At 48.0% G+C, this 27,391-nt stretch overlaps 2 protein-coding genes across 2 annotated transcripts in view; one reads left to right on the top strand and one right to left on the bottom strand.

Annotated features, from left to right (window-relative positions):
- The window catches only part of Ppargc1b (PPARG coactivator 1 beta), a 104,445-nt gene extending 87,165 nt beyond the window's left edge, over window positions 1–17,280 (top strand). The window contains exons 4-12 of the mRNA XM_038330344.1: window positions 855–971; window positions 1,604–2,696; window positions 3,444–3,480; window positions 4,022–4,083; window positions 5,289–6,087; window positions 8,620–8,695; window positions 9,972–10,093; window positions 15,547–15,701; window positions 16,710–17,280. Of these exons, the coding sequence (XP_038186272.1) occupies window positions 855–971; window positions 1,604–2,696; window positions 3,444–3,480; window positions 4,022–4,083; window positions 5,289–6,087; window positions 8,620–8,695; window positions 9,972–10,093; window positions 15,547–15,701; window positions 16,710–16,810 (2,562 nt within the window). The 3' untranslated portion in view covers window positions 16,811–17,280. The remainder of the gene's footprint in view (window positions 1–854; window positions 972–1,603; window positions 2,697–3,443; window positions 3,481–4,021; window positions 4,084–5,288; window positions 6,088–8,619; window positions 8,696–9,971; window positions 10,094–15,546; window positions 15,702–16,709) is intronic.
- Window positions 17,281–27,209: 9,929 nt separating this feature from the next.
- Pde6a (phosphodiesterase 6A) overlaps window positions 27,210–27,391 on the bottom strand; it is a 61,071-nt gene continuing 60,889 nt past the window's right edge. The window contains 2 exon segments of the mRNA XM_038330647.1: window positions 27,210–27,240; window positions 27,242–27,288. Coding sequence (XP_038186575.1) covers window positions 27,210–27,240; window positions 27,242–27,288 — 78 coding nt within the window.

Below are 27,391 nucleotides of genomic sequence, written 5' to 3'. Positions count from 1 at the left end.
ACGAAACTCAAAGTCCCACCCTACTACTTCCTTTCCATTTCTCTATTTGTTTTCCTGACTTCCTCTTGCTCTCTATGGCCACTTCCTGGCAACTAGTTGCTGGCTCTGGCTCTTGACCCAAGGTTGATTTTACTTAATTAGTGTAATCTCAGGGTTTACAGTGTGTTCAGGTATCCCAACAACACTGCCCCCACACACATGCAGATGAAAAAAATAGGTGAAGAGAGGACAAACTAAAATTTAGCATTCTTTTACTTGTATGGAAACAGTTGAGTGTGTTGGAGGTAACATGCACCGTGTGTGTGTGTGTGTGTGTGTGTGTACTCTTGTATGATTAAAAGCCCACCTCATGAAGGCTCACAAGAGAGTAATGGAAGTTGCCTCTAGGACAGAGAAAGGATCTTGAGAAGGAAGGAGATTTGCTTCTAATTGTCTTGCCTTTTAGTATTTCACACATACACGCACACACCATTTATGAGTACTGTGTATTCAGTTGAAGAAATAAATTTTTAAATGTCATGGACAGAGGAGAATCCTATATTGAGCATCGGTTTAGTCTCTAACCTCTCCATCTGCGGGTCTCTGTATGCATACATGTCTGTCTGTTGCAGGCACTGACATTGTCCTCACAGTGAGCTGAGCAGGCAGCACCCAGACCTGCTCTCCTGGGTCACTGACTTTGCTCTCTGTGGAATAATGGTGTTTGGGAGTTTGGTAGACATCAATTTGTTTTCTGCATTACCTAGCTCCTTGGGGTCTCTGGCCCTGGCCAGGGCATAGTCAGCTGACATGTGGTGCCCTGTGTCTCTGAGTGTGCTTGGCCCTAGTCTCTCCCCCTCTTCCCCTCTTCCCAGCTGCAGAAGCTCCTCCTGACCACATCCTCCCCAACAGCAAGCTCTGACGCTCTGAAGGAGGAGGCCACCTGGTCCCAGGCCAACCTCAGGTCCAGAAGCCAGCGGCCTTGTGTCAAGGTATTTCTGCATATGCTCAGAGATGACCTGGGCCCCCAGGTGGCTGTCACCCATGGCTAGGAGTGGCAGATTCAGTCTACCTCAGTTTCTCCCTCTGTCCTCACACAGCCCTGACTCAGGCAAAATCCTGGGTACTACTCCTTGGAAGCAGCATAGTTTGAGGCTCTGAAAAGGACCCTGTACTTTCCCACACTCGAGTGTTTTGGCCTGTGAGGTTTGACACAGATCTTGGCACGTATTAGAGCAGAGGACAGATGGGAACAGGATCATCACTGGTTGTAGAGGTCATTGCCCATTTCATACTGAGGTTTTCGGATTTCTTTTCTGAGGAGCCGCTGGCCACTTTAAAACTTGGCACATAAAAGGTGACACCCATACCTGTCCTCACCCTATTTTTTTGAAGGATCTGCAGAGGCTCCAAGGCTGGGAGCCCTGTAGAAGTCTGGCTCCACTTTCTTCCTCAGCAATTCAGTTTGCCAGGTACCAGCCCTGCTGGAGGCTGGGGGTGAAGTGAAGGAACAGGCCATTCCCACGGTCCTGAGAAAAGATGCTGGGTCTGCTGGCTTCCAGAACAGGCAGAGGGAGAAGCATTGCTCCCCTCCCTGCTCACCGTGGCGTATTTCCTTCTCCAGGCGGATGGCATCCAGGACAAGAAGATCCCCATGCTGCGGTCTCAGAGTCGGCCTTGTACAGAACTGCATAAGCACCTCACCTCTGTGCTGCCCTGCCCCAAAGTGAAAACCCCAACCCCACGCCCAAGTATTCAGCTCCTCTCCAAGGAGGATGAGGAGGTGGGGGAGGATTGCCCGAGCCCCTGGCCAGCTCCAGCCTCTCCCCAAGACTCCCTAGCACAGGATGGGGCTAGCCCCAGCTGTGCCCAGGCTCCCCAGGAGGATGTGAAGTCCATGGTACAACTCATTCGCTACATGCATACCTACTGCCTGCCCCAGAGGAAGCTGCCCCAATGGGCCGCAGAGCTGGTCCCCCAGCCCTGCAGCAGCCCCTCCAGGCAGGTCCCACCCCGGTCCCGGCATCCCCGCAAAGCCATCTGGACTGAGTTCTCTATCTTAAGGGAACTTCTGGCTCAAGATGTCCTCTGTGATGTCAGCAAGCCCTACCGCCTGGCCACACCTGTCTATGCTTCCCTCACACCCCAGTCCAGGCCCAGGCCCCCCAAAGACAGTCAGGCCTCCCCTGCCCACTCTGCCATGGCGGAAGAGGTGAGAATCACAGCTTCCCCTAAGAGCACTGGGCCTAGACCCAGCCTGCGCCCTCTGAGGCTGGAGGTGAAGCGGGATGTCAATCAACCTACCAGGCAAAAGCAGGAGGAAGATGAGGAAGAAGAGGAAGAAGAAGAGGAGGAAGAGGAAGAAAAAGAGGAGGAGGAAGAGGAGTGGGGCAGGAAGAGACCAGGCCGTGGCCTGCCATGGACCAAACTAGGGAGGAAACTGGACAGCTCTGTGTGCCCCGTGCGGCGTTCCAGGAGACTGAATCCAGAGCTGGGCCCCTGGCTAACATTCACTGATGAGCCCCTAGGTGCTCTGCCCTCGATGTGCCTGGCTACAGAGACCCACAACCTGGAGGAGGAACTGGGCAGCCTCACAAATGATAGTCAAGACCAGCAGCTCCCCCAGGGATCCCAGATCCCAGTCCTGGAAAGCCCCTGTGAGAGTGGGTGTGGGGACACAGATGAGGACCCAAGCTGCCCACGGCCCCCTTCCAGAGGTAGTCTGTGGTCCACAAGAAAGGGCGGGGTGGGCATAGAATCCCCACTGGGAGCTGGGATCTCTGCGTTCAAGTCCTCAGTATTATGTGTTGGATGAGGTTCCGTCTGCTCTCCACTGCCCTTTCTGTACAATGGGGTATTGGGCAGATCTTCTACACCTGCTCTTCGAGATTTTCATCATGCCTATCAAAGCACTGCCTAGTGAACAAAGAACAGGAGGCCTGCCTCCTTGGGGATAGGGAAGAAGGTCATTAAAATAGTAAACCAAGCTAGGCATGTTGATAAACACAGTACTTAGGCAGGGGCAGGAAGATAGAGTTTGAAACCAGCCTGGGCTACATATACAGATCTTTTTAAATAAAATAAAAAGCAGAGACTGAGGACCTAGGCTCAGAGCTATTTAGTGAAAGACCCCTCTCCAGAACTATCCAGAATCACAGCTTGGGCCCTAGGGCCTAAGGCTCAGAATGCCTGGCCATTGTTTGGCCAGCAAGGGTTGCCTCTCCCATCCCTTATTTCTGCAAAGAAAGGAGATCTACTGGCTGGGACCCAGCAGTGCAAGGTGTATTTGAATTGCGCCTGACCATTCCCCTAGACGGCCAAGGCCATGTGTCATGTGAAAGGGCAGCTGTGCATGGTGCCCCTGGAAATGTGAGGACCCTCCCCCGCCCCACAGGGGAGAGTGTTCATGGTGATGTGTATGGGGAGTCTTATCTCTTGTTCTCTCTTCTCTTATGTCTTTTCAGACTCCCCCAGGTGCCTCATGCTGGCCTTGTCACAAAGGTAGATTTTTTCTTAAAAGAAATTATTGGTATATTATTCTGTGAGATTAAGATGTGTGCATTTGGGTGGGAGGTCATCAGCCCCTGAGTCCTGACCTGTCATCACGAGCCCTCAAGATCCAGACTCATTCCAAATGGAGTGTGTTTTAAGGAGGTAGCCTCCTCAAGTGGAGGGGAAAGATGGAGGGTCAACCCGTTTTACAAGCTGTTGTCTCCAGGACTCTGAAGAGTCATCTCTGGGCTGGGGGTACTGGAGGCTGCCAATGCTGTCAGATAGGAGCAAGTCCCTTCCCTTTCTGGGTCTCAGTTGCTCCATCTATAAAGCAAGGAATCTATACCAGTCTTTGCCTATACTTCCCTTAAACTGTAGCTTGAGTTTCCTTAACAGCCAGGATAGAGCCCCTCAGCAAGTTCTTTCTAGGCCCCTTTCCATGATAGAACCAGGGTCTATTACAGAGTCCTTTGCTCCCCCAAATGTCTAGGGCTTTGAAAGCTTCCTACTGACCAGTCTCTTCCCTTTCTGACCCCTCTGCCTCTACCAGCGACCCTCTTGGCAAGAAGAGCTATGAGGAATCCTTGACAGTGGAGCTTTGTGGCACGGCAGGTGAGCTAGGGGTTCAGCTGGTGGGGTGCCTGTGGGGAGCTGGCAAGGCCCTGGGCAGGAGCACTTCTGACCACTGCCTCATGAGCTACCCTAGCATTGAGATGCATGGAGAGCACGCTGGGAGGAGGGTCAAGGCCCAGGGCCAGCCCTTCCACTGCTGGAACCAGCAGCTGAGGTGATGCTCAGGTCAGGAAACATAGACACAGCTCTGGAGGAGACCACAGTCTGGTGAGGCTAACCCCTCGGGAGCATGGTTTGCCATGTGCTCGTTTCAAAGTCTGAGCAGAAACTCTCATAAGAGGGCCAGTGTGGCCTATACCCAGCACAGGGGGCCACTGAAGGGTCGAAGACCCAACAGGCATTGGGAAGACAAAGAAGGGTGTTCTTAGCCAAAGAACTGCTATAAGTAAAGATGTGACAGAACAGAAGTACAGAGTATAGTTCTGGTCCTCCGGTCTAGCCAAAAGGAACAAGTAGGGATGAAGAAAGAGCATCCCCATAGGACCAAAACATAGAGGTGCCTGGTGCCTACCTTACAGGCTTTGGAAGAGAGAATGGAATCGGCATTTTAGCAAGTCCCTGTGGTGCACTGGGAAGAACGGATGACAGAGTCAGAGCCAGTAGCATCAGGAACACTGAGGATGTGGTTTTACCAGTGGCACCTGCCTGTTCTGTGCTGGGGTGCTTCTGAGCCAGGGGTCTTTATTCAATTAGCTGTAAGGCAAGGACAGATATCTCTGACTTGGACACCTTAGCTGCCATTGCCAAGTCTCAAAGGGATGGCCGATGCCTCTCATCCTAAGAACGGGAGGACTCTAGGCCTGCATACAGGCTTAGGCAGCAGCTTGGTGACCAGTTAGTGATGCCTGCCATCCACCTATAGGAATGTTGTGAGCCGGGCGGTGGTGGCGCACGCCTTTAATCCCAGCACTCGGGAGGCAGAGGCAGGCGGATCTCTGTGAGTTCGAGACCAGCCTGGTCTACAAGAGCTAGCTCCAGGACAGGCTCTAAAGCTGCAGAGAAACCCTGTCTCGAAAAACAAAACAAAAAAAACAAAAAAACAAAAAAAAAAAAAAAAGAAAGAAAGAAAAAAAAAAAGGAATGTTGTGGCAGACAGCCATTTGTTTGTCCTCTCGAATGGAGCTCTTACTGTCCTCTGAGGTGACCTGCCATTCCCTCACCTGTCTCTTCTCTTCCCTGGGTAGGACTCACTCCACCCACCACACCTCCATATAAGCCCATGGAGGAGGACCCCTTCAAGCCGGACACCAAGCACAGCCCAGGCCAAGACACAGCTCCCAGCCTCCCCTCCCCTGAGGCTCTTCAGCTCCCAGCCACCCCAGGGTCCTCCCACAAGCTGCCCAAGAGGCACCCGGAGCGAAGTGAGCTCCTGTCCCACCTGCAGCATGCCACGGCCCAGCCTGTGTCCCAGGCTGGGCAGAAGCGCCCTTTCTCCTGCTCCTTTGGAGACCACGATTACTGCCAGGTGCTCAGGCCAGAGGCTGCCCTGCAGAGGAAGGTGCTGCGGTCCTGGGAGCCGGTTGGGGTCCATCTTGATGACTGGCCCCAGCAGGGTGCCTCCCTGCCGACTGAAACAAAGACCCCTAGGAGGGAGGCAGAACAGAGCTGTGACTCTACCCCTAAGGACAGCATGCAGCTGAGAGACCATGAGATCCGTGCCAGCCTCACAAAGCACTTTGGGCTACTGGAGACCGCTCTGGAGGACGAAGACCTGGCTTCGTGTAAAAGCCCGGAGTATGACACCGTGTTTGAGGACGACAGCAGCAGCAGTGGCGAGAGCAGCTTCCTACTGGAGGAGGAAGAGGAGGGAGGGGAGGAGGAGGATGAAGGAGAGGACTCGGGGGTCAGCCCTCCCTGCTCTGACCACTGCCCCTACCAGAGCCCACCCAGTAAGGCCAGCCGGCAGCTCTGTTCCCGCAGCCGCTCCAGTTCTGGCTCCTCATCCTGTAGCTCCTGGTCACCAGCCACCCGGAAGAGCTTCAGGTATGCTTGGTAGCCCTGGGGAGAGGGGTACTTGAGCAGCTACTAGGTGCCAGACGGGGAGAACCCTAGGAATTTGCTTTGAAACTGGGGTTGCATCTCCACGGGGGGCCCAGCCCTAGTCAGAAGCCCATGAGATAGGCTCCTCAAGAGCCAGGCTGTCTGAACCAAGTCAAGGCTGGCGGGGTCTGTTGGAAAGGAAGAAACCTTACCTTCTGGCCACCTGCCGCTTTAGATCCTAAATGAGCCTGAGCCTTATTTTCTGCTTCGTAATCATCAAGAGATATATATTTTTTAATGCAAAGCAGCCCCATGGGAGCCATGGAGCATTAGGAGCCCTTTTGAGCATCCTGTCTTTGAGCCCTGGACCTGGAAAGGGGTTTCTATTGCTGTGATAAAACACCGTGACAAGCCAGGCGGTGGTGGATGCCCACCTTTAATCCCAGCCCTGTGAGTTCAAGGCCAACATGGTCTACAAAGTAAGTTCCAGGACGGCCAGGGCTGTTACACAGAGGAATCTTGTCTCAAAAAACGAAAACAAACAAAACAAAAACACTGTGACAGGAAGCAGCTTGGAGAGAGGTAAGGGTTTAGTTCATTTTCTAACTCTCAGGTCACACTCCATCACCAAGGGGAATCAAGAATTCAGGGCAAGAACCTTGAATTTGGCAGATTTGGGGGAGAGCAGCTCCTACTTGCCTTGATCACAGTGGGTAATGGGACCAGCTTTGTCTTTGGGAGGCTCTCAGCTCTGTGCTTGAGGTTGCCTGGAGCAGAGTTGCGGAGTTGGTGATGGTGTGGGTGGATTTGTTAAGATGCTGCTCCTGCTGCTGCTGCTGGTGCTGCGTCGGGTATGCTGCCTATCTGAGTCTGTGGGTGTGGCTAATTTGCCTTTCTAAGAAGCTTTCAAAGCCCTGTACTCTGAGGTCAGAGTTCAGACGTAGCTGCCTCTTTCTAGATTCAGCTTTATGTGTACACATCTCTACCAGCTGCTCCTAGCTCTTCGAGGACCCCAAAAAAGCTAAAGCCACTCTCCCCATCAAACTACATTTTAGAAGGTTCACAAAGAACGCCCCGCAGACTGGTGTGAAGAAGTGTTGAGTTTAGTGTTAGCTACAGATGGCTTCCCCAGGGTTTCGCTTACAAGCCGCCATCACAGTGGTCTCGCAGAACCCTTCTAGGCTTGCTAGCAGGTTCTTTTATCCTTTCCTGGGAGTCTGCCGAGACATCACTTCACCCTGAAGGTTTGTTCCCCAGTGTTGAGCCCATCCGCCAGGGCCAGCCCTAGAGTTCTTGAGCATTTCCTTTCCCACCTGGCCCATGGATTTGAACAGGGTCTGCACTCCAGAGCCCCAAAAGTTGAGACCAGACCTTCCTTGAGACTATAGATTCCCTGTTTCCTCTTCTCAGATGTAGACCCAGTGTAGGTCTAACCATTTCTGTTCACTGGAAAGCGTGACTCAGTTTCCCCAGTTCCTGCCCAACTGCCCATAGAGCTATATATCTGAAAAGCCTGGAAAACCACCCCTCAGTCGTCCCTAAACCAACTTTCTTTTCCTTGGCTATCAAGAAATCATGGAGGCTTGCTGAACAATGCCAACTTAATCCCCTGACTTCCAGTCTTCATCTAGAAGGGAAGGCCCGCCAACTATAGTCTCAATGAATGATAATCCTTGACCGAAGAGTGCTTGAAAGCTAGTGAGTCGCATTGCCTTCTGTTATCCTAGTTAGGCATCTCAGAAGCAGTCGGAGGACACACGTGTTTCTTATCCCCATTTTATAAATGAGGAAACCGAGGCCAGAGAAGATAAATAAAAATAAATGAGCGGTACTAATCTAAGCATTTAAGTGATTTTTTATTTACTGCTCACAAACGACCAAGGAGGAGGGCACAGCTGGGTCTATACCTATTTTGCAGATGAAAAAGTAAGTCAAGAGGATTGGTTGGCTGACCCAAGGTCACCCTCTGCAGGGAGGTAGAACAGGGCTTAAGCTCAGGCTGTATGTGCCTCAAATGCTCATCCTCTTATCCTCTATGCTGTACTTTTTTAAAGACTCATATGGGGAAGGGCAGGCCATGGGTAGAGCTGCATCCCCATGAGGACAAGAGGAGATGACTTGTTTTACAATGGACGAGGCTGTTCCAGGGCTGGAGTAGGAACCATCAGAGGGCAGTGGTTCTAGAGTAGACCTGATGCCAGCTCTGGCTTCTCCCATTTCTAGTTTTGGGCAAGTCCGAGCTGGACCTTGAACCTTGCTCGGACTTTGTTTTGGAATATGGAAATATAAAATAGAAATATATAAGACCTGGGTTTTTTTTTTTTCATCCAGTCAGTAAGGCAAGGAAGAGAAAGGTTTTCTGTCCCTAACAGTAGAAAGAAAGGTGAGGCCTGAAGGTCAGGTACCAGGTGAGTTCCAGGACTCTCAGCCTGGGAGCCAGCGGAGGACGCCTGACCAGTGTTCAGTCCCACAGAGTCGGGGCTGGGTTTCTGCAGGAGTGAGACTGAGTACTATATCTGGCTTGTTTACTGACAGGCGTGAGAGCAGAGGGCCCTGTTCAGACGGAACTCCACGTGCCCGGCATGCCAGGAAGCGGCAGGAAAAGGCCATCGTAAGTGATATGGGGTCTCTGGGCCTAGAGCAGATGGGGGCAAGCCAGGGATATCAGGAAATGCTAATCCCATCAGCCTTCCCCCTCTGCCTAGGGAATAATGGACCGTAGACTGCAAGGAGGACATAACTAGGTGTCTTATTTGAAAATAACAAGGGTAGGTAGGCAAAAGCCACTAAAGGTAGCACCATGCAAAGCCAGCACTTGAGTGACCTTGGTATACAGCGGGTGGCCACTCCACTTAGGACTCGGCCTGGGGGACTCTGAAAGGATCAAACAGAAGGTGGTGGAGGTCAAGTAGGCTGGGCAGACAGGCTACACCTCTTGTGTGTCCTTGGACAGTGGCCAGCGTCCTTGAGCCTCACTTTATTAGTCCGGACACAGGAGAATAGGGCCTTCTGCTTCATAAGGTTCCACCTTCCAGCCACCTGGAGGATCCTTTTAGAGCCTGTTCCACAAATTGTCCTGGGAGCCTGCCAGTTACAGCATAGCCCTAGAAAGGAGGGAGGGGAGGCATAACAGAAACACAATAGGACAAGCAGCCTCCCTGGTTGCCATGCTTCGGAAGGTGGGTGTGTGGGTGCACAGCCTGTGCAACAGGTACTTAAGACGACAGGTAAAGCCAGGCACTCAGGGGGCAGAGACAGGCAGATCTCTGGGAGTTCAAGGCCAGCCTGGTCTACAAAGCAAGTTCCAGGACAGCCAGGGCTATTACACAGAGAAACCCTGTCTCAAAACAAAGATCAAAACAATAACAACAACAACAAAAAACCCAACCAACCAACCAAACAAAAAACTACAGGTAAATCCAGGCATGGTAACATATGCTTTTAATCCCAGCACTTGGGAGGTAGGGCTCTATCCACAGAGGCAGGTTGATCTCTGTCAGTTCAAACCCAACTGGTTTGCTGGGTGGTGCTGGCACATACCTTTAATCCTAGTGCTCAGGAGGCAGAGGCAGGCCAATCTCTATGAGTTTGAGGCCAGCCTAGTCTAGAAGAGCTAGTTCCAGGACAGGCTCCAAAGCTACAGAGAAACCCTGTCTTGAAAAAACAAAACAAAACAAACAAAACAAACAAAAACAAAAACCAACTGGTTTGTAGGGGTCAGAGTACACCAGAAGGAGAGATAATGAGACAAGCATTAGGGCCATGAGAGCCACCATTTTATCTTTTATCCTCTCTCTGACTCCAGCAATGTTGCTGCTCAGCCAGGTCTAGACAGAGACTTCATGAGAATAATAATGGGCTTCCTCTCTGTCCTCCTCCTTGAGCAGGGCGAAGGCCGTGTGGTATACATTCGAAATCTCTCCAGTGACATGAGTTCTCGGGAACTGAAGAAGCGCTTCGAGGTGTTCGGCGAGATCGTAGAGTGCCAGGTGCTGACAAGAAGTAAGAGGTGAGCTAGGACCAGCTGTTCCGAGTGGAAGAGCACAGGGAGCTGGGAGGGATGGGTGGGTAAGAGGTGAGCTAGGACCAGCTGTTTCAGTGGGAGAGCGCAGGGGGCTGGGAGGGATGTGGGTGGGAGAAGGACCATGATGAATCCTGCTGACATGTGACCCAGTGCCAGCTCATTTCCATGCTTTCTGTCATCTCAACATCTGGCACTACCAAAAGCCAGCCATTCTGCTTTCCTTTCTGGAGGATCTCTGACAAGTTATCAGGGAAAAGCTGAAGCCCCTGGGCATGTCAAGGCCTTTGTGCAGACAACCTTGCAGGCCACAAAATGCCCTTAGACAATTTGAAGATGCTCTTGTTTTAGGACCTCACTGTGGCACATCTCACCAGCCTCCCTTCCTCTAAAGCAAGTCCTGGGGCTGCAGTCTGCTAAACAACCCTGGCTTGTCCTCATGTACCTAGGGAAGCAGATGTTTATCTGTAAGGGAATCCACCAAAAGCTAAGTTGCCTAAAAAAAAAGTTCGATATAGATGCCACAGATTTGTTGATTGAAAAGTATTTCCAAATTATCTGCTGTCATGCCTGCAAAGTAAGTTATTAGGAGTTATAAATTCCGATTTAACAATAATCATAATAAAAAGTGTTAGCCAGAAAGTCTTCTCTTATGTAACGGTCATTCCATATCTTGACTCCATTTTGATGGCTACTGATCTTGTTCGCTTTCCCTCGCTATGCTAAACACTGTGACCTAAAGGAAAGGGTTTATCTCTGCTTACTGCTTACTCTATCATGAAAGGAAGTCAGGACAGGAACTCAAGGCGGGAACTGAAGCAGAGGCCATGGGTGAGTGCTTCTCATTACACTTGTTCCCCATGGCTTGTTCAGTCTGTTTTCTTATACAGTCCAGGAGCACCAGCCCCCGAATGGTGCCACCCACAACAGGATGGGTCCCCCCACATCAATCATTGATCAAGAAAGTGCCAGACAGGCCAGTTTGATGGAGGTGGTTCCTTCATTGAGGCTCTCTCTTCCCATATGACTCTAGTTGACAGGAACTAACCAGCATACTACTATTAAAATAGAAATAAAGAAGAGCTGGGAAGGATGCGGTAAAAATGAAGCCCACGTGTCTTAACTCACATTTCTACTTCTGTGAAGAGACACCATGACCACAGCAACTCTAATAAAGGAAAGCATTTATTTGGGGCTGACTTACAGTTTCAGAGGTTTCATAGAGGAACATGGTAGCATGCAGGCAGACATGGCGCTGTAGAAGAAGTTGAGAGTTCTACATTTGAATCTGCAGGCAGCAGGAAGAGCAACTGAGGCAACCCTGGTCTGGCTTGAGCATATGAAACCTCAAAACCCACCCCCAGTGACACACTTTCTCCAACAAAGCCACACCTCCCAACAGTGCCACTCCCTATGGGCCAAGCATTCAAACCCATGAGTCTATAGGGAGCCATACCCATTCAAATCACCACATTCCACTCCATAGGCTTTTATCCATAACAAAATGCATTTAGTCCTACTTCAAAAGTCCCCACAGTCTATCACAGCCTTAGCAATATTTAAAAGTTCAAAGTTCAAAGTCTCTTCTGAGATTGATGCAGTCTCTTAACTATAATTCCCTATTAAATGAAAATTTTAAAAAGGGATCACTACTTCCAACATATAGTGGCACAGGATATGCATTACCATTCCAAAATGGAGGAAAGGGAGCATAGTAAGGAAATACTGTAAGTAAGCAAGACCAAAATGCAGCTGGGCAAACTCTATAAACTCTGCATCTCCATGTCTGATGCAGAAGCACTCTTCAGATCTCCCAACTCCAGTCAGCTTTGCTGACAACACACTTTTCTCTTGGCCTGGTTCCACTCCCTGTTAGCAGCTCTCCTTGGCAGGTATCCCATGGATCTAGCATCTCCAACATCTCGGGGTCTCCAAGGCAATTCAGGCTTCACCTTCACAGCTTCACACCATGGCCTCTCTAGGCCTCCATGCAGGGACACCCCTGACACACACCTGGCCTCGGGGTTTCCTTAGTCATGGAGGGAGAATCCACAACCCCTTTCTTCTGTCTTTGACTCTAAAGCCAGAACTGTGTGGCTGAAGCTACCAAGTTCTGATGCTTGCTGGGGTTGAAACATTGCCCCCTCATTCAATTACATCTTCACTAGTTTTCTGTTTTTTGATGGTTTCCTTCACTGCCTAAGCTTGACTATTCTGGAATTTGCTCTGTAGACCAGGCTGGCCTCAAACTCAGAAATCTCCCAGCCTCTGCCGCCCTTTGAGTACTGGGCTTAAAGGTGTACAGCATCACACCTGGACCTAAGGTGTTCTTTAATTCCTTTTCCCAAGTTGGAATCTTAGCTGGATGGGATCTTGCCCTGAGGTCACCACTCCCTGTATTCCATTTCTTAATCTGTTTATCTCCTTGGACATGTGATTTATCTCCATTCCACTTCCTAGTATTCCTTTCTTCCTCAAATTGTACATTTTATATTTTCCTGGCTCAGCTTGCTTCTTCTTATATTATAAATCTTTATAAGCGTTAACACTAGTAGCCACATGACAGAGTCTAAATTCGGCTGTTTTGAGATTTCCTTTGCCAATGGAATTAATCCAAAACCCTTCACTTTAGCCTCAGGCTGAGTCTTCCAATAAGGGCAAAAACAGCCACATTCTTTACCAAAATATCACAAGAATGATTTAGGCAACACACTAAAGTTCTTCTCCTTTGAAACCTCTTGATCCAGACCCCCATAGTTCAAATCACCCTTAGCACCGCTGCCTTCCATGCTCCACCAGGATGCCCATTACGCAGCACTTAAAGCATTCCACTGCTTTCCTAATCCGAAGTCCCCAAAACATGATCAGGCCTAACCCAACAATACCTTAGTCTCTGGTACCAACTTTTGTCTTAGTTAGGGTTTCTATTGGCGTGAAGAGACACCATTACCACGGCAACTCTTATAAAGAAAGACATTTAATTGGGCCTGGCTTGCAATTTCAGAGGTTTCATGGCAGGACATGGCAGTATGCAGGCAGATGTGGTGCTGGAGAAGGAGCTGAGAGTCCTGCATATTGATCCACAGTCAGTAGAAGGGAAAACTGAGTTACACTAGCCAGACCTGAGCTTAGAAGACTTCAAACCTTACTTCCACAGTGGCACACTTTCTCCAACAAGGCCATACCTTCTAATAGCGCCACTCGTTATGAATCAAGCATTCAAATGCATACGTTTATGGGGGCTATCCCTATTTAAACCACACCAAGTAAGGTATTAGAGGAATATTAAAGTGACATCACTAATACTGGAAAACATTATAACAGTTTTTTAGAATAAGTGTAGAAGTATTATGTGATCTAGCAATTCTGCTTATGTGTATATAGTAATATATTTAAAAGAATTGAAAACAGGATTGCAAAGAGATAGGTCACCCATGTTCATAGCTTACAACAGCAGAGAGGTGAGAATAATCCAAATGAAGTATGTATGCATAATGGAGTATTATGTACTCCTAAGAAAGAAGCAAAACATGCTTCACATAGATGAATATGTGTGGATATCCATTAAGACAGGATGATAAGGGAATGAGCTAGTCAGAAGAAAACAATGCTGCTATGTTTACACTTATGTTCTTTATAGAAACAAAGCATGAAATGATTGTTGCTGGAGGTGCAGGGGTAAAATGGAGATACTATTCAATGAATTTACTAGGCTTACTATTTAGAAGATGGACTATTTTCTGTAGATCACACCAGGTATGGCAGTACACACCTGCAGTCCCAGCCCTAGAAAGCTGGAAGGGTGAAGACTGAGAATTTGAGGACAGTGTGAGTTACAGAGCAAGTTCAAGCCTAGCCTGGGCTATCCAGTAAGGTCTATCTCAGAAAAACAAAGCAAACTAAATGTTTTTCTAGAGACTCAATATACAGCAATGTCTGTCTACTTAATAATACTCACTAACTGTTCAGTTTCAGTTACTTGCCCAGTTAAAATGGTAACTTTTATGTTATGAATTTTGGCCACTTTTTTTAAGTCACTACACAAACAGAAGTTTGCAAAGTTTTACGCAGTTTTCGTGATTTCATGTAGATATAACACAGAAAAACAAAGTAATCTCCCAAGAAAAGCTCAGTTTGTTAGGATTATTAAAGTGTATAGACTACCTAAGGGGAGTCTGGACAGATAAGTATTTTCAGACATTCGTAGAGGCAGAAGGGTTCAAGTTTAGCCCTGATGGAGCCAAGCATCTGTTCTGATGATTCCTATAGATGCTTGTTAAGACTTCCCTTGTTGGCCTACCCTGAGTTGTAGGGGCTCGGGGAGGTTGTGTGTCAGAGGTCCTGGGGAGTTTGGGCGTCAGAGGACCCTTAGCTGCTTGGTCGAGCTGAACTACCAGCGCATTGCTGGCTGGTGGTCTCCCTTGCCTTGAATCCTCCCTTGCTCTTTGGTTGCTTCTAGAGCTCTAAGCTCACCTATTAGCAGCACCTGGGGAGCAGAAGTCACTCCCACTGTTCCAGCAGACATCTGGGAACGGCCTCTGGGATTTAGCTTTTGGTGTTAGGTTCATCCTTGAACAAATCACCACGTTCAGGAAAAGGACTGTCATGTGACTCGATGCTCTCTCTCTCTCTCTCTCTCTCTCTCTCTCTCTCTCTCAGTAGGTGCCGTCAGTACCAGTTAAGATGGGTCTGAAACATCAACAATATTAGATAAAGTGAAGGACAAGTTGGCAGTCAAGGGAATGAAGGCTGAAGCTGTCTTTAAAGGGGCTAGAATAATGATTCTCAACCTGTGGGTCACAACCCCTTTGGGGATCAATGACCTTTTCACAGGGGTCACATATCAAATCAGATATTTGCATTATGATTCATAACAGTATCAAAATTATAGTTATAAAGTTGCAATGAAAATAGTTGTATGGTCACATAAATAATTTTAGGGCCACTACATGAGGAACTGTATTAAAGGGTCGCAGCATTACGAAAGTTGAGACCCACATCTGGAGGATGGCAGAGTGGAATGGATGGGGAGGAGGCGTAGCAGAAGCAGGGGAGTGATGAGGGGGATTGGGGAGCATTAAGAGCATCAGCTTCATGATCAGGGGGTCTGTGAGAGTCCCTGCTGAGCTACATGCCATTGGGTGGAACCCTGAACTCCACGGAGCCTGTTTTCCCTAGGGGAAGAAGGCATGGCAACACCCCTTCACAAGTCATCTGAATATGTGACAATACACAGTGTCCAGCAACTGTCAAACATTCAGCAGTCCAACTGATCCTGCTGTCATCACATTGCAGAGGCTGGCCTGTCAAATGTTATTATCCCTCACCCATGAGAAAGCATGCGGCAAGGTTTTCCGCTCCTCATCCAATGATGCGTGCTCTTTTGACGTCCACCAGACTGGCCTAGAAACACCCTCTCTTACCCTATCCTCTTCTTCCAGAGGTGAGAAGCACGGCGTCATCACCTTCCGGTGTTCGGAGCATGCTGCCCTGTCCCTGAGGAACGGCGCAACCTTGAGGAAGCGCAATGAGCCCTCCTTCCACCTGAGCTACGGAGGGCTCCGGCACTTCCGCTGGCCCAGATACACTGACTACGGTAAGAGAGCAAATCCTAACTGTATTCTAGTAAGTCCCAAAACATGAGGTGCAGTGCCTTTCTTTAATGACACCTAGACTGAAGGCCCCTCTGGACATGGCACTAAGTCAAGCTCCTGCCCACTGTTACTCTGCAGCTGCTTTGTCTGTGGCTGCCATGGTTGTTTTTGTTCTGGCCTCTGGTCCTGTGAGTGACTCTAACCACACAGTCACCTTCCTGCTGGTGCTCTCAGCCACTCAGCAGCACCATGGCTGTCCTACCTTTTTACAGTCACTCTGTGGTGACCCTTGAACAGGCAGCAGCTTTGCCATTAATAGGTGACAGTGTGTCTGCACCGTCATCATGCCCTTGCTGTTTGTGTACAAGTTGGTGAAATCTGAAGAAACATGACCTGTGAAAGAATTACTTGTAGAGGAAAGCCAATGGTAGCCTTCAAGATGCAGCATTGAGTATCAGGAGAGCTAGGTGGGTCCCAGGTCAGGCGGCACTCCACCTGATTATAGTCCATTATGAGACTGTTTCCCCATCTGCATGAGACAGGTTTATTAGCATTCTTCTCTGATTGACTAGCGACACTGTATCGTGTTACTGCAACACTGTATCATGTTACTGCGACACTGTATCGTGTTACTGCGACACTGTATCGTGTTACTGTGTTACTAGTTGGTAGGACAGAGTAGTAACAGTGTTGCTAGCTGGGACTGAGAACTCACGTGTACTAGTTGGTGGAGGCTGTTGAAGTAAGTCCATTTTTAAGAAGTTGGCTGGAAACGAGTTTGTAGGGTGTTCTGTTTAGAGACCCATTGCTCTACGACAGGGCTACTGAAGTCGTGAGATCTTGTCAACATGGAAGAAAGGTCACAGCAGGATGACAGTTGATACCGTGGTAGTACCCATTCCTGCTCTGTGACACCCTGGCCATCCCAGCTCTGTGAGGTCCGCCCTCAGTGGCAGGTTTGCTGGTTGGGACTGAGTTTCTCACCGACCTTCCCTCTCACCAACCCACAGATCCCACATCAGAAGAGGCCCTTCCCTCATCCGGGAAAAGCAAGTATGAAGCCATGGATTTTGACAGCTTACTGAAAGAGGCCCAGCAGAGCCTGCATTGATATCAGCCTTAACCTTCGAGGAATACCTCAATACCTCAGACAAGGCCCTTCCAATATGTTTACGTTTTCAAAGAAATAAGTATATGAGAAGGAGAGCGAGCCAATGAGCGAGCGTGAGAGAACACACGTGAGAGAGAGAGACTTGAATCTGCTGTTGTTTCCTTTTAAAAACAAATCAATGTTTACATTGAACAAAGCTGCTTCCGTCCGTGAGTTTCCATGGCGTTGATGTTCCACTGCCACATTAGTGCCCTCGCTTCCAGCGGATCGTCCTGGGTGCACCTCTACGTGCTGTCAATCATCCTCTGCCCCACCCGCCCGACTGACTTCCTTCTGTAGACTTGAGCTATGTTCCCCCATAACATCTTCTGTCTGTAGCGTGTGATGATGAAATTGTTACTTGTGAGTAGAATCAGGATTAGAAACTCATTTTTAATTGAAGAAAAAAAAAAGTATATCCTTAAAACAAATGTATTTATGGCTCAGATACACTGTGCCTGGGGTTATCGTATTGCTTCCGCGATTGTTTAACTATGCACTGTCGTGAGGTGTTTGCTACTGAGCTGCGCTGCTCCCCTGGTCATGTAGTCCTAGAGGTGCTGGGTGGCCCCTACGTCCCCAGGAAAAACTGACTTGCAGTCACAAGTAGGAAAAGTGGAGAGAGGTATCCAGGTATGCTCTACCAAGCCCTGGTTGGTATCTTTTATTTTGAGTGAGTTCCACTCAAGTTGTGATGAGAATCCCCTTTCCCCTGTCCAACTCACACTTGGAGAGTGCCTGTCTGGAGAGCTCAGAGCCGTGAGTGCCTGGAAGGAAGGTGGAACAAGCTGCATTAGACCCATTCCACAGGGAGAGAGGGCAGCGCCCTGTGAGGGGAAGTATCTTGCCCAGAGTCCCAGGGTCCCATGGCCAGGGAGCATGCAGAGCAGTGACCCACACCAAGCCTCCTGACTCCGGGCTCCAGCCTCCTGCAGCAGTTAACATAAAGATGCAAAAGTCAGAGGCCGGAAGAGTGGAGTCAGCTGAGTTGAGCAGCCTACCAGCTTGTTTGAGAATTAGGTCAAGAGTTGACTCACCAGCATTAAGGCAAATTCAAGGTCATTCAGCACAGGCTCAGGTGTCCTTCGGCTTTGGTCCTCAGTGTCCTGTAACTTGCCCTGCCTGTGGATACCCCTCAAGGCTTTGAGACAGCTACAAGTGGTACACAGGCTTTACCTAAGAGCAGCCATTTGGGGCAGGGAGGGCAACTGCTAGACCATCCCCTATCCTGCTGCTGTCCTTACTGTCCCTCCTCTGTAAAGATACAGAGTTGGGGGTGGGCACGGCACTCCCATGGAGCATTCGTGGTGGGCTCCTCTTCAAACCGTTATGGCTACTGTCAAAATCATATCCAGTGTGACATCCTCTGGTCTCCTAGGAGCCCTTCATGAGGGAGAACCAGCTAGGCAGAGTATCCATTCTAATGCTTCCTTATATATAGATCAGTTCCTCCTTGGTCTTGTGACATTTTCTTTCTTTCATCCCCCCTCCCCAATGTTCTGCCAAATAAGAAAGTTTGAAGGTAAATAACTCATCAAACTAAATTAATCTGCTGCTAATGCCAGGCTTATTCCTTTGAGAATTTGTGGTTGGTTTTGTTTTTTTTTTTTAGATTTTTAGATTTTTAGATTTTTAAATACCTCAGTAAAGAAAGTGAACCCTGATTTTAATACTTGGTGTTGGGAAGACGCTCCACCCATAGATAAGGCTGGAAGAGACTAGCTTTAACAGAATAGGGAAACAGGATCTGGGTGTCTGGGTGTCAAATCTGTTGGCCTCCCTAAACCCCAGTTTCCTTTTCTGTGAAATAGACTGAGGGGCACAATTAGACAGCAGATGTCCTAGCTTCTGCTTCGACAGTGTCTAGTCACAGTCGTGACTCCCACATCCTTGGTCAGTGCAGACATACTTAATTGATCATAACACTAATTTTTTTAGCCTGGTTGTGCAATTAGAATCTTCAACAGTGCTCTCTCTGCAGGCATTACAAATTGGTTGATGTTTCACTTATCTGACATCCTGGTCTAGTGGTAGTCTTTGGAAAACTACCATTGTAGAGCCATATGCTGGCTGGTTTTTATGCTGACCCATCCTTGTCCTGACTTGATCCCTGAGTGGGGGATGATGCCCTTGAAGCCATTACTTGGCAGAAGACTTCCCAATACTGTTGCAAAACACAAGAGTATAGAGAGGGGATTCTGCATTCCTTTTAGCTGTTCATTGCCCCGTATATGGTGGGCATAGAGTAGAACCAAATTAAAGTTCTTCCGTTGCATCCACTAAAACTTGGGCTCTAATCACGGGGGAAAGCGAGTGTTTACTGAAATTGCCTGATGGAAGAGGGACTAGATTTAATCTGAAGAGCCATTTGAATTCTGACCCCACCAAGAGCTTCTCTTGTGGTTTCTTGAGTCCCTTCTTTCTGGGCCTCAGAGTGTAGGAGTTGTCTAGAAAACCCTGGGCTCTTCCTGTTTGCTTCCACAGTTAGACCAGGCCAGCTATTGGTTGCTGGGGTAAAAGAACAAATTCTTAGCAAACAGTTAAGTCTCTCTTTCCCCAGCCAGGGTTAACTGAGCTGCTCAGTCAGTTCCCTCAAAGTCACTTAGATGTCGGCTCTAGAGCAGAGCGGAGCCTTGAACCTGGCACTGATGCCCGATATACCACAGGTCAATGCTGGGAGCTGATGTCCACCAAGAGTTTCTAGTATTCTCCACTCACCCTCTTATAAAATCAGGCTCCCAGCTCTGCAAATGACTAGCCCTGTAGATGATCTCTCTCTGGAAGATTCACTTGGTGCTGCATGTAATTTACCAAGGAGATGGTCAGGCCCCCTCCGAGACCACGAGACCATCTTGGTCTCTTTCCCCATCGAATCAAGGAGGAACCCAGAGGGAGCAGCTGCTACTTACTGGCAACCATCTCATTGTAGCTGTCCTACTGCGTCTCAATGATGTTTACGTGTGATCGCCATATAGGCTCCGTGTCATCTCTGTGCTGTGCTGGATTTTTCTAGAAATGTCCAATCCAACCACTAAGTGGAATTCTTCCATCTCCTTCCTCGGTCAGTACAAGGCTGAACCACAGTCCTATGGGGTGGGGTTAGGGCACAACTCTGGTTACTGACGGAGAATGCATCAAACAGGTGATGTGAGAGGAAGGAATGCAGCTAAGGTCCCTACTCCCATCCCCCTGACACGCTTTGTGGCTCCCACTAGAAAAATGCTTTGAGTCAGGAAGTGCCCATCCTATGCCTGTGTTTATCTGTTGATCTTGTATCGTCTGATGGATAGCAAGCCTCCAGGGGCGGGAGGAGCACTCCGTGCCAGCGGCAAAGACTTGACCCTCAAATCCTAATGTGGGAAGACTTACAGTAAGATGTCTTCTGTGACCTCAAGCCTTAGAGGTCAGTGTTTTGGGGGCAGATGTGAGGCCATTGCCGAGGCCACTGTGCAGGTAGTAAATGGAGAGAAAGCGCAGACAGCTCTTTTGGCATGTGCATGCGCAGCCAGCTCTAGTCCGGGTCTGTCCCAGTCCTTGAGTTCAATTCGCCTCTCAGCAGATCCTGCTGCTGCAGTAGCAGGGCACCTCTCTCTGAACCCGGGTCACCCTAGAGGGTGTGTGATGTGATTCACTGAGGTCAAAAGTATTTTTCTTGACATTTGCTCTTCAGCGATTGAGATCAGCTTGAGAAAGCCATATCCCAGGGTCACGTGTGGAAAGGGATTAGGTGTGTAGTCGTAAATAGAGTGAACCTGTTGGTGTCATTAGCCAAAGAAAAAAAGGATACCTTCATCCTTCCCACTGGGGCAGAAGGAAACTAACCAGTACTTATGTGCAATATGTTGACGCTACTCTCCAAATCCCTGAGGGTTTTGCACTCAGACAAGCTCCAGGGCTGTTTGAAGAGTCTGGGGATACAGGGTAAGTGCAGGGAGAGCCTGGGATAAAAACTTTCACATTCAGAAATGGCCTTGACCTAGAATAGATGGGAGTGTGGGCGGGGTGTCCCTGACGCTGGCTGCTGGCCCGGACATCCGGGACATCCGGGAAGTAGCTAGTCAGACACTTGCACTAGTTAATGAAAGCACTTTCAGAAACCTGACACTTCCGCCTTGTTCCACATTCTCCTCTGGCAAATATGTGTATCTTTTATCTGTGTGAGGTGCTGTCCTAAAAGCTGGGTGAGGGGATAGGGACGGGGGCCAGTGTGAGAAAGAAAACGGGCATCTTTCAAGGTAGTAGCCTTAAGAGAGTCTGCACCTAGCCAGTCCTTGGCCGTCCTCTTCACTGGAAGCCCGAGAAACAGAATGATATGGGTTTATATCTTGGTACCCACTTTTGTAAAGAAAAAAAAAAACCAGCCTAGCCAATTGCAACACTGTGGCAATCATTTCACTCTAAGTTTCTTGCTTGCTGTCTGACCTTTGGCCCCCGTCCCCTGAGTTAGCAAATGAAACTATCCAGTGATAACAGCATTCTCACCCTAGAGCCAGGGGAGCCCAGAGTTCCACTCTCTGGCTAGCTCAGGGTATGTATTGGGGGCAGGGGTGAGGCACTTTCCACAACAGGATGAGATCCACATAGTCCTGGCTGAGGCGCCTAACATGAAGAGGCTAACTTACCAGGACAGACCCAAGCCATAGTTCCTTGTGGGGATGGTAAGGAATTAACCCCTCATCGGGCTCGTCGACAACTTCCAGTCTTGCGTTAGCCTTGTCGTCATCCCCACCGAACAGCTTTTAATCTGAATGTTGTGACCACTTGGCCGTCTCTTGCTTGCTTGCAGACAATACTAGCAATACACTTGTTTCCCCAAACAGCTCAGCTTAGACAGTTTTCACACATTGCTTTCAAATGATTGTAAAAACACATGGGGCAACAGGAGGCATGGATCACACTGCATATGTTTAGGGCAGCTTTTGTTTTTTGAATCTTTAATGGTATAGCAGCAGTGACCAAGCCTTTGGGATTTGGGGAGACAGATCTTCACGAAGCCATTTCATCAGGATGCCTTGCACGTCAGAAGGAGTACGGACATCAAATACCCAAATGGAGGGGCTTGCAACCTATGATTTTGTAGATGATCTGTCTCTACTGTACAACAGCTCCTCTGAAAGGTATTCATGTGGCTCCAACCCCTCCGTGCCATATTATTTTTTTTTTTTTTGTCAAAGGATTCTCCAAGGAAGCCTCAGCAAGCCTCCTTGCTCCCTTTCGCTGGCCTTGGGTAGTGTCGATGTGGAGGGGATTAGCCAGCACTTTGCCTTATCAATGTGTGGTCACCAGTCTAGTGGTCAAAGACTGGTGTCCACTGGCCACCAAGATGAAAGGCAAAATTAAGGTCTTTTGATCAGTCACCATGGCGGCCAACATTAGCTTGGCATTGAAACACAATGATACAAATGAGTTGTCTTACTTGTTCAGTACCAACTCGGAACATCAGCAACTACCTAGATGCCTATACAGTGCGGAAGATGCACTGGTTATCCTGTGGTAGAGGAGATGGGGTTGAACCCTGTGTTCATGTGTCCAGAGTGGTTTACTCTAACTGCAATACTGGCAGCCAAGCTGCCAACCCTGTTAAGTGAACCTCTGCTAGGTAGCTTACATGGTACCTTTGGGACAAGCAAAGAAATTGGGTATGAGGATTCGGGGGAGAAGGGGCCCTGGCCATGACCTTTGATATGGTCCACTGAATAGCCAAACAGGTTTTTGTTGTTGTTGTTGTTGTTGCTGTTTTTGTTTTAATTTTTCTGTATTTTGTATTTTAAAATCTTGTCAGGCGTTTTTGTGTTAGGAATAATAAGTCATAAATTATTCCCACCTTGGTTTCTGAAGGGGTGTTCTGATTCCAATTGAAACAGGTTGGAAATCTCATGGGGAGCATAGTCTGGGGAGTACATGGGACAGGGCAGTGGAGCGCTTGGGTTTCCAGGTGGTTGCTGGGGAATATGACCCTCGGACAGTCTGCAGTGCTGTAAATTACAGAGATTCACGCTTGCCTCCTTGGCTCCTGAGTCTTGTTAGCACGGGCCTGAGCACACGCTTCTATGGGAAGCAGCTGCTGAGGTTGAAGACAAGACTCCCTAGCTCCCAAGCCCTAGTCAGGAGATGCAGTCAGTAGCTAGCCTTAATCGACTGGGCAAAGTAGTTCCTGTGCTCCCTCCCCGCAGTTCCAAATCTTGGACTCAAAACTCTTTTCTCTTAGTGTGACCTAGTGTGACCAGCAGCCTAGAGAATTTTGAGCAATAGGGAGCCAGGGCTTTTCCTGGCTCTGTGACAGGGTCAAACCAGGGAATGGCTAAACTTGAGAGGTTTTGTCATACCCAGGGTTCTACTGTAGGGGGCATTATGTATTAGGGAGCTCAACAAGGTAACTGTAGCCTGGGGTATGTGAATGTAAGGTTGTGTTTGTGGGTGCGTGTGCGTGGGTGCGCGTGTGCGTGGGTGTGTGTGTGTGTTACATTGATGCATTTCTTGAGAAAGGTGCAAGAATTTCACCTATACAGAGGGACACATCTGCTTTATTATTTATAATAGAAGCTAAAATTTAATTTTTAAAGGACACTGCTAATGATGAAAATCGAGTTTTTAGTTTTGCTATTTTTTTTAATTGGTAGAAGATTTTTATATATTTTTTCCCATTTCGTTGGGTTGTGTCCTTATTTATATAAATACTTTATCCGTGAGCGGCGAGGAAGAAGACTTCTTTGCTCTTAATTATTGTGGTTGTCATTGTCCCTATTTTATTTCCGGTGTGATTTATCTGTCTTACCTTCTAAATGAGAAACTGTTTTCCTGTCTTTGTACATTGTCAGAGTCTATAGTTTCGTAGATAATTTAACCAAATTGCTCTACGTATTATTATTCTGTGACTATAAAGTTCTATTTTAACGTCTGTAAATACTTCAGAACTGGTTCTTTTCTCGGCCCCTGCTGGGAGCTATTGTTTACATCACAAAAGACGTGTAGAATTCTCTATGCTCATGTACTGTAAATAGTGACGTGATCTGCTTATATATAAACTGAACAAATACACTATGGAAATTAAAAAACACCACCCACAGTCCTGCCCAGGGTGTCTTTCTTTATTGGTCCTATGAACTCATTGTGGGAGGGCAGGGGAGGGGGAGGGAGGCGACGGTTGGGAGGGGGGGGGGGGAACGACACAACAACACTCTATTCAGCAAGTGAAGGAGAGAATCCAGATTCAGTCTTGCCTCAGAAAAGTCATGGCCAATGGTTGGGTTTGGGTTTTTTTTGTTTGTTTGGTTGGTTGGTTTTATGCTGGGAATTGGAGTCCAAGGTCTTCTGTGTTGGTACCCATGGGTGTTAGACCCGCTCTATATCTTCTTATTTTCCTGAGACCGAGTCTCACTAAGTTGCCCAGTCTAGTTTCAGAACTCACTGTGTAGCTCAAGTTGACCTCAAATTTATAATCCTCCTGCCTTCATCCTTGTGACTAGTAGGAGTATAGTTAGAACCATATTGAGTCCCAGCCAAGACTGCTCTCCAACCTCATCAGATATAATGACAAAAATCAAGTCCTTTTTTAATATCTGTTAACTTAGGAGAACACTAGCTTCCAGTAGCCAATAAAGCCAAGAATGTTGTTGGGTGGCATTTCGGCCTGTAGAAAAGATGCCCTCATCTTGTTGTACCTGATTTCCTGATGTGTTTTAAACTTGCTTTGACTTAGGACTCTGTTTGTTCTGTAACACTATAAAAACTTTGTAAAATGCTTCCACACTGGAACATGAAATTTGGAGTAACAAAAAAAAAAAATAATAATAATAATTCTAACAGGACTGACCCTGTATGCTCCAGGGCAACTTCTCTTCCAGTAGAGACATCGCTCTTCTCCTTGCCACTTAGTGACTAAACCAGCATGCTAGGACAAGCCTCTGCTGGAAAAAACCAGTGTCCTTAATGCCACTTACAACAGAGCTGAAAACACCCGGAGTCCAGGCACAGCCCGCTCTAACAGAAGGGCAGGACGTGTGCTCCCAAGGCCCAGAGAGATCGGCAGTGGAAGTCAGTGTTCTCTGATCTTGAACAACTTCTGGAAGAAGGCCAGGGACCTGGGCTGGAACTTGAACCAGACTCCTCCGCTCTCTGGCCTTCGGTTTCCAGCTTTATTTAAAAAGGGCCTTTCGGAGTAGGCTCTTGTGGTCCATAAACAATTTGAAGGGAGCTGTGCGCTTTCTTCTTGATGCAGCTGCTGCAGAACCAGCCCCCAAGTTGGGAAGGGAAGACATGTTTGATGAAGACAGTGGTGTTTCTTACCCTAGCGGGGAGAAAAGATTAACAGAATAGGGGGTAGCGACCCTGTCTTTGCAGCAAGTCAGTGATTGATAAAAGGGACGGAAATGAGTGCTGACAGGTTACACCAGCTGCCTGTGCCTGCACACAGAGGGCGTGTTGACTAGCCCAGCTAATCTCACAGCCTCTGGGTAGAGCGAGGCATCTCTCTAAGCCTTCAATTTGGCCTTTGTCTATTAGAGCTTTTAAAAGCCGGGGGCGGGAAACAATCGAAACAAAGTTTCAGTGTGAGCCACAAAGGCAGATAGATATTTTTTGACAGCCGCCTGTACTTGTTGGCGGATGGACAACTTGTGGGATCTTTGCGATTTCATCAGTTCCCAACTGTGTGGATGCCTAACTTCTGCCAGGGCATGCTGGCATACTTAGATGTGGTCCGTTTTTTAAGTCAAAAGGGCCCGTTGAACGGAAGCTCGCCAACCGAAATCAATGGAACAATTCAAGAATTAAAAAGTAGATTTAAGTAAAAGAAAGCAAGCGAAAAGAAACAGGACGACTAAATTCAATATATGAAAATTGGATTAAGCTGAAGCACACCATCACTTTATTTATTTTCTCTTATGTGTGCAGTGTGTGTGCTCGTGTGTGTGCATGTGAAAGTATGGTACTAGGACAGAACTCGGGCATCAGGCCCAGGAGGAGGAGCCTTTACCTGCTAAGTCATCACGTTGACCCCTAAACTCTTTATGATTTTTGTCCTTGTTCTTTGGTTTGAGACAAGGTCCCACACTGTAGCCCAGCCCTGGAACTTTCTGTGCAAAACCAGTCTGTCATTGAATTTAGGGCAATGTTCTATGCCTCTGCCTCCTAGAGTGCTGGAATTAAAGGTGTGGGTCTAACACACCCAGTACAAATAGTGTCTTACAGAGTGTGACCATAGGGGGACACTGGTTCAAGGAAACAGGACTCTAAATGTAATCTCTGTGTATAAGCAGTGATATAAGACTAGTAAGGGCCTAGGGGCCTGGAGCTAAAATGGCCTTGTACAGTTGACCCAGGCTGGGCAATATGGCAGGCTTTTCCACCTCAGGCATAGGTTCTCTTGAGAAATGCAGAATATCCTGCAACTACAGAAAGCCCTGGAGGAGCTGTCTGCTAAAGCCCCCCACTCCTCCATTGGCAGCTGATCAGAAGTATATGCCACAGCCAGTATGAAGCCTTTAAGGATATGTAACTTTCTCCTTGAGGATAGGGTCTAACTGTCTAGAGCAGGACCTCTTAAACTCCTTCTCTTCCCGTCTCTTTCCTTAGTGCTGGGATTATGTGGGACCTGTAAAGATTGCATAGTTCCTCTAAAGGACTATAGAAGAGCGGAATGATGCATGTGGAAGTTGCCTTTAATATTTCAGCTAATTCGTGGGGTAGGAAGGCTAAGAGTTTAAAGCAAGCCTGGGCTACATGGTGGGATCCAGGAAGAAAGGAAGGAAGGGGAGAGGGGAAATTTTGGAAATGAATGTAAAAACACATGAAGCAAATATAACCACAGCTTGATGTTCAAATCTGGGATTAAGTTCATTGGCATCTGAGGTATAATTCTCTATTTTTGAAAATTAGCAAAAAAATTATGATAAAACACTAAATTATAAGAAACTTATATGAATTAAAGCATTATAAGAACAAAAATAAAGTAAGGTCAATATATGAAGTCTAGAATATGGGCTAAAACTCAATAGACGTTCAAGATTAAAAACAATCTCTAAGCCAGGCATGGTGGTACATGCCTTTAATCCCAGCACTAGGAGGTCGAGGCAAGTGGATCTCTCTGAGTTCAAAGTCAGCCTGGTCTACAGAGAGAGTTCCAGGACCGCTAGGGTTCCACAGCGAGTTCCTGTCTAAAACAAAACATGAAAACAAAAAACAAAACTGCAACAAAACAATGTCTAAAACCTCTTGATGATTACAGATGCCTGCCTGTATTTCCCATCAGTTCTTCAACTCCTGATTCTTTAACTTTCCAAGAAGATCTATGGCTTTCCACTGGCCTGGGCGATCGCTTCCTTCTTGAGGGGCTGTGCCACCTGCCAGGCCGTGCCCTCAGCTACTGGATGCAACAGGACTTGGATGTAGGGTGCGCCCCCTGGGTTGGGGTTTCCTCCTGCCTGGTTTCCCGGAAGCAGCTGTGAAGGACAGAGAAAGCACAAGGCAGGTCAGAGGGAGCCCGCAGCAAAAGTGCCTTTGACCTGTTTGGATGAAGCTCAAGGCTTGGCTTGAACCGAGCGC

Source organism: Arvicola amphibius, chromosome 5 (genome assembly GCF_903992535.2).
Source record: "Arvicola amphibius chromosome 5, mArvAmp1.2, whole genome shotgun sequence".
Taxonomy (NCBI): Eukaryota; Metazoa; Chordata; class Mammalia; order Rodentia; family Cricetidae; genus Arvicola; species Arvicola amphibius.
Note: the sequence above shows the minus strand (reverse complement) of the source record. Positions and strands in the feature narration are given on the sequence as shown.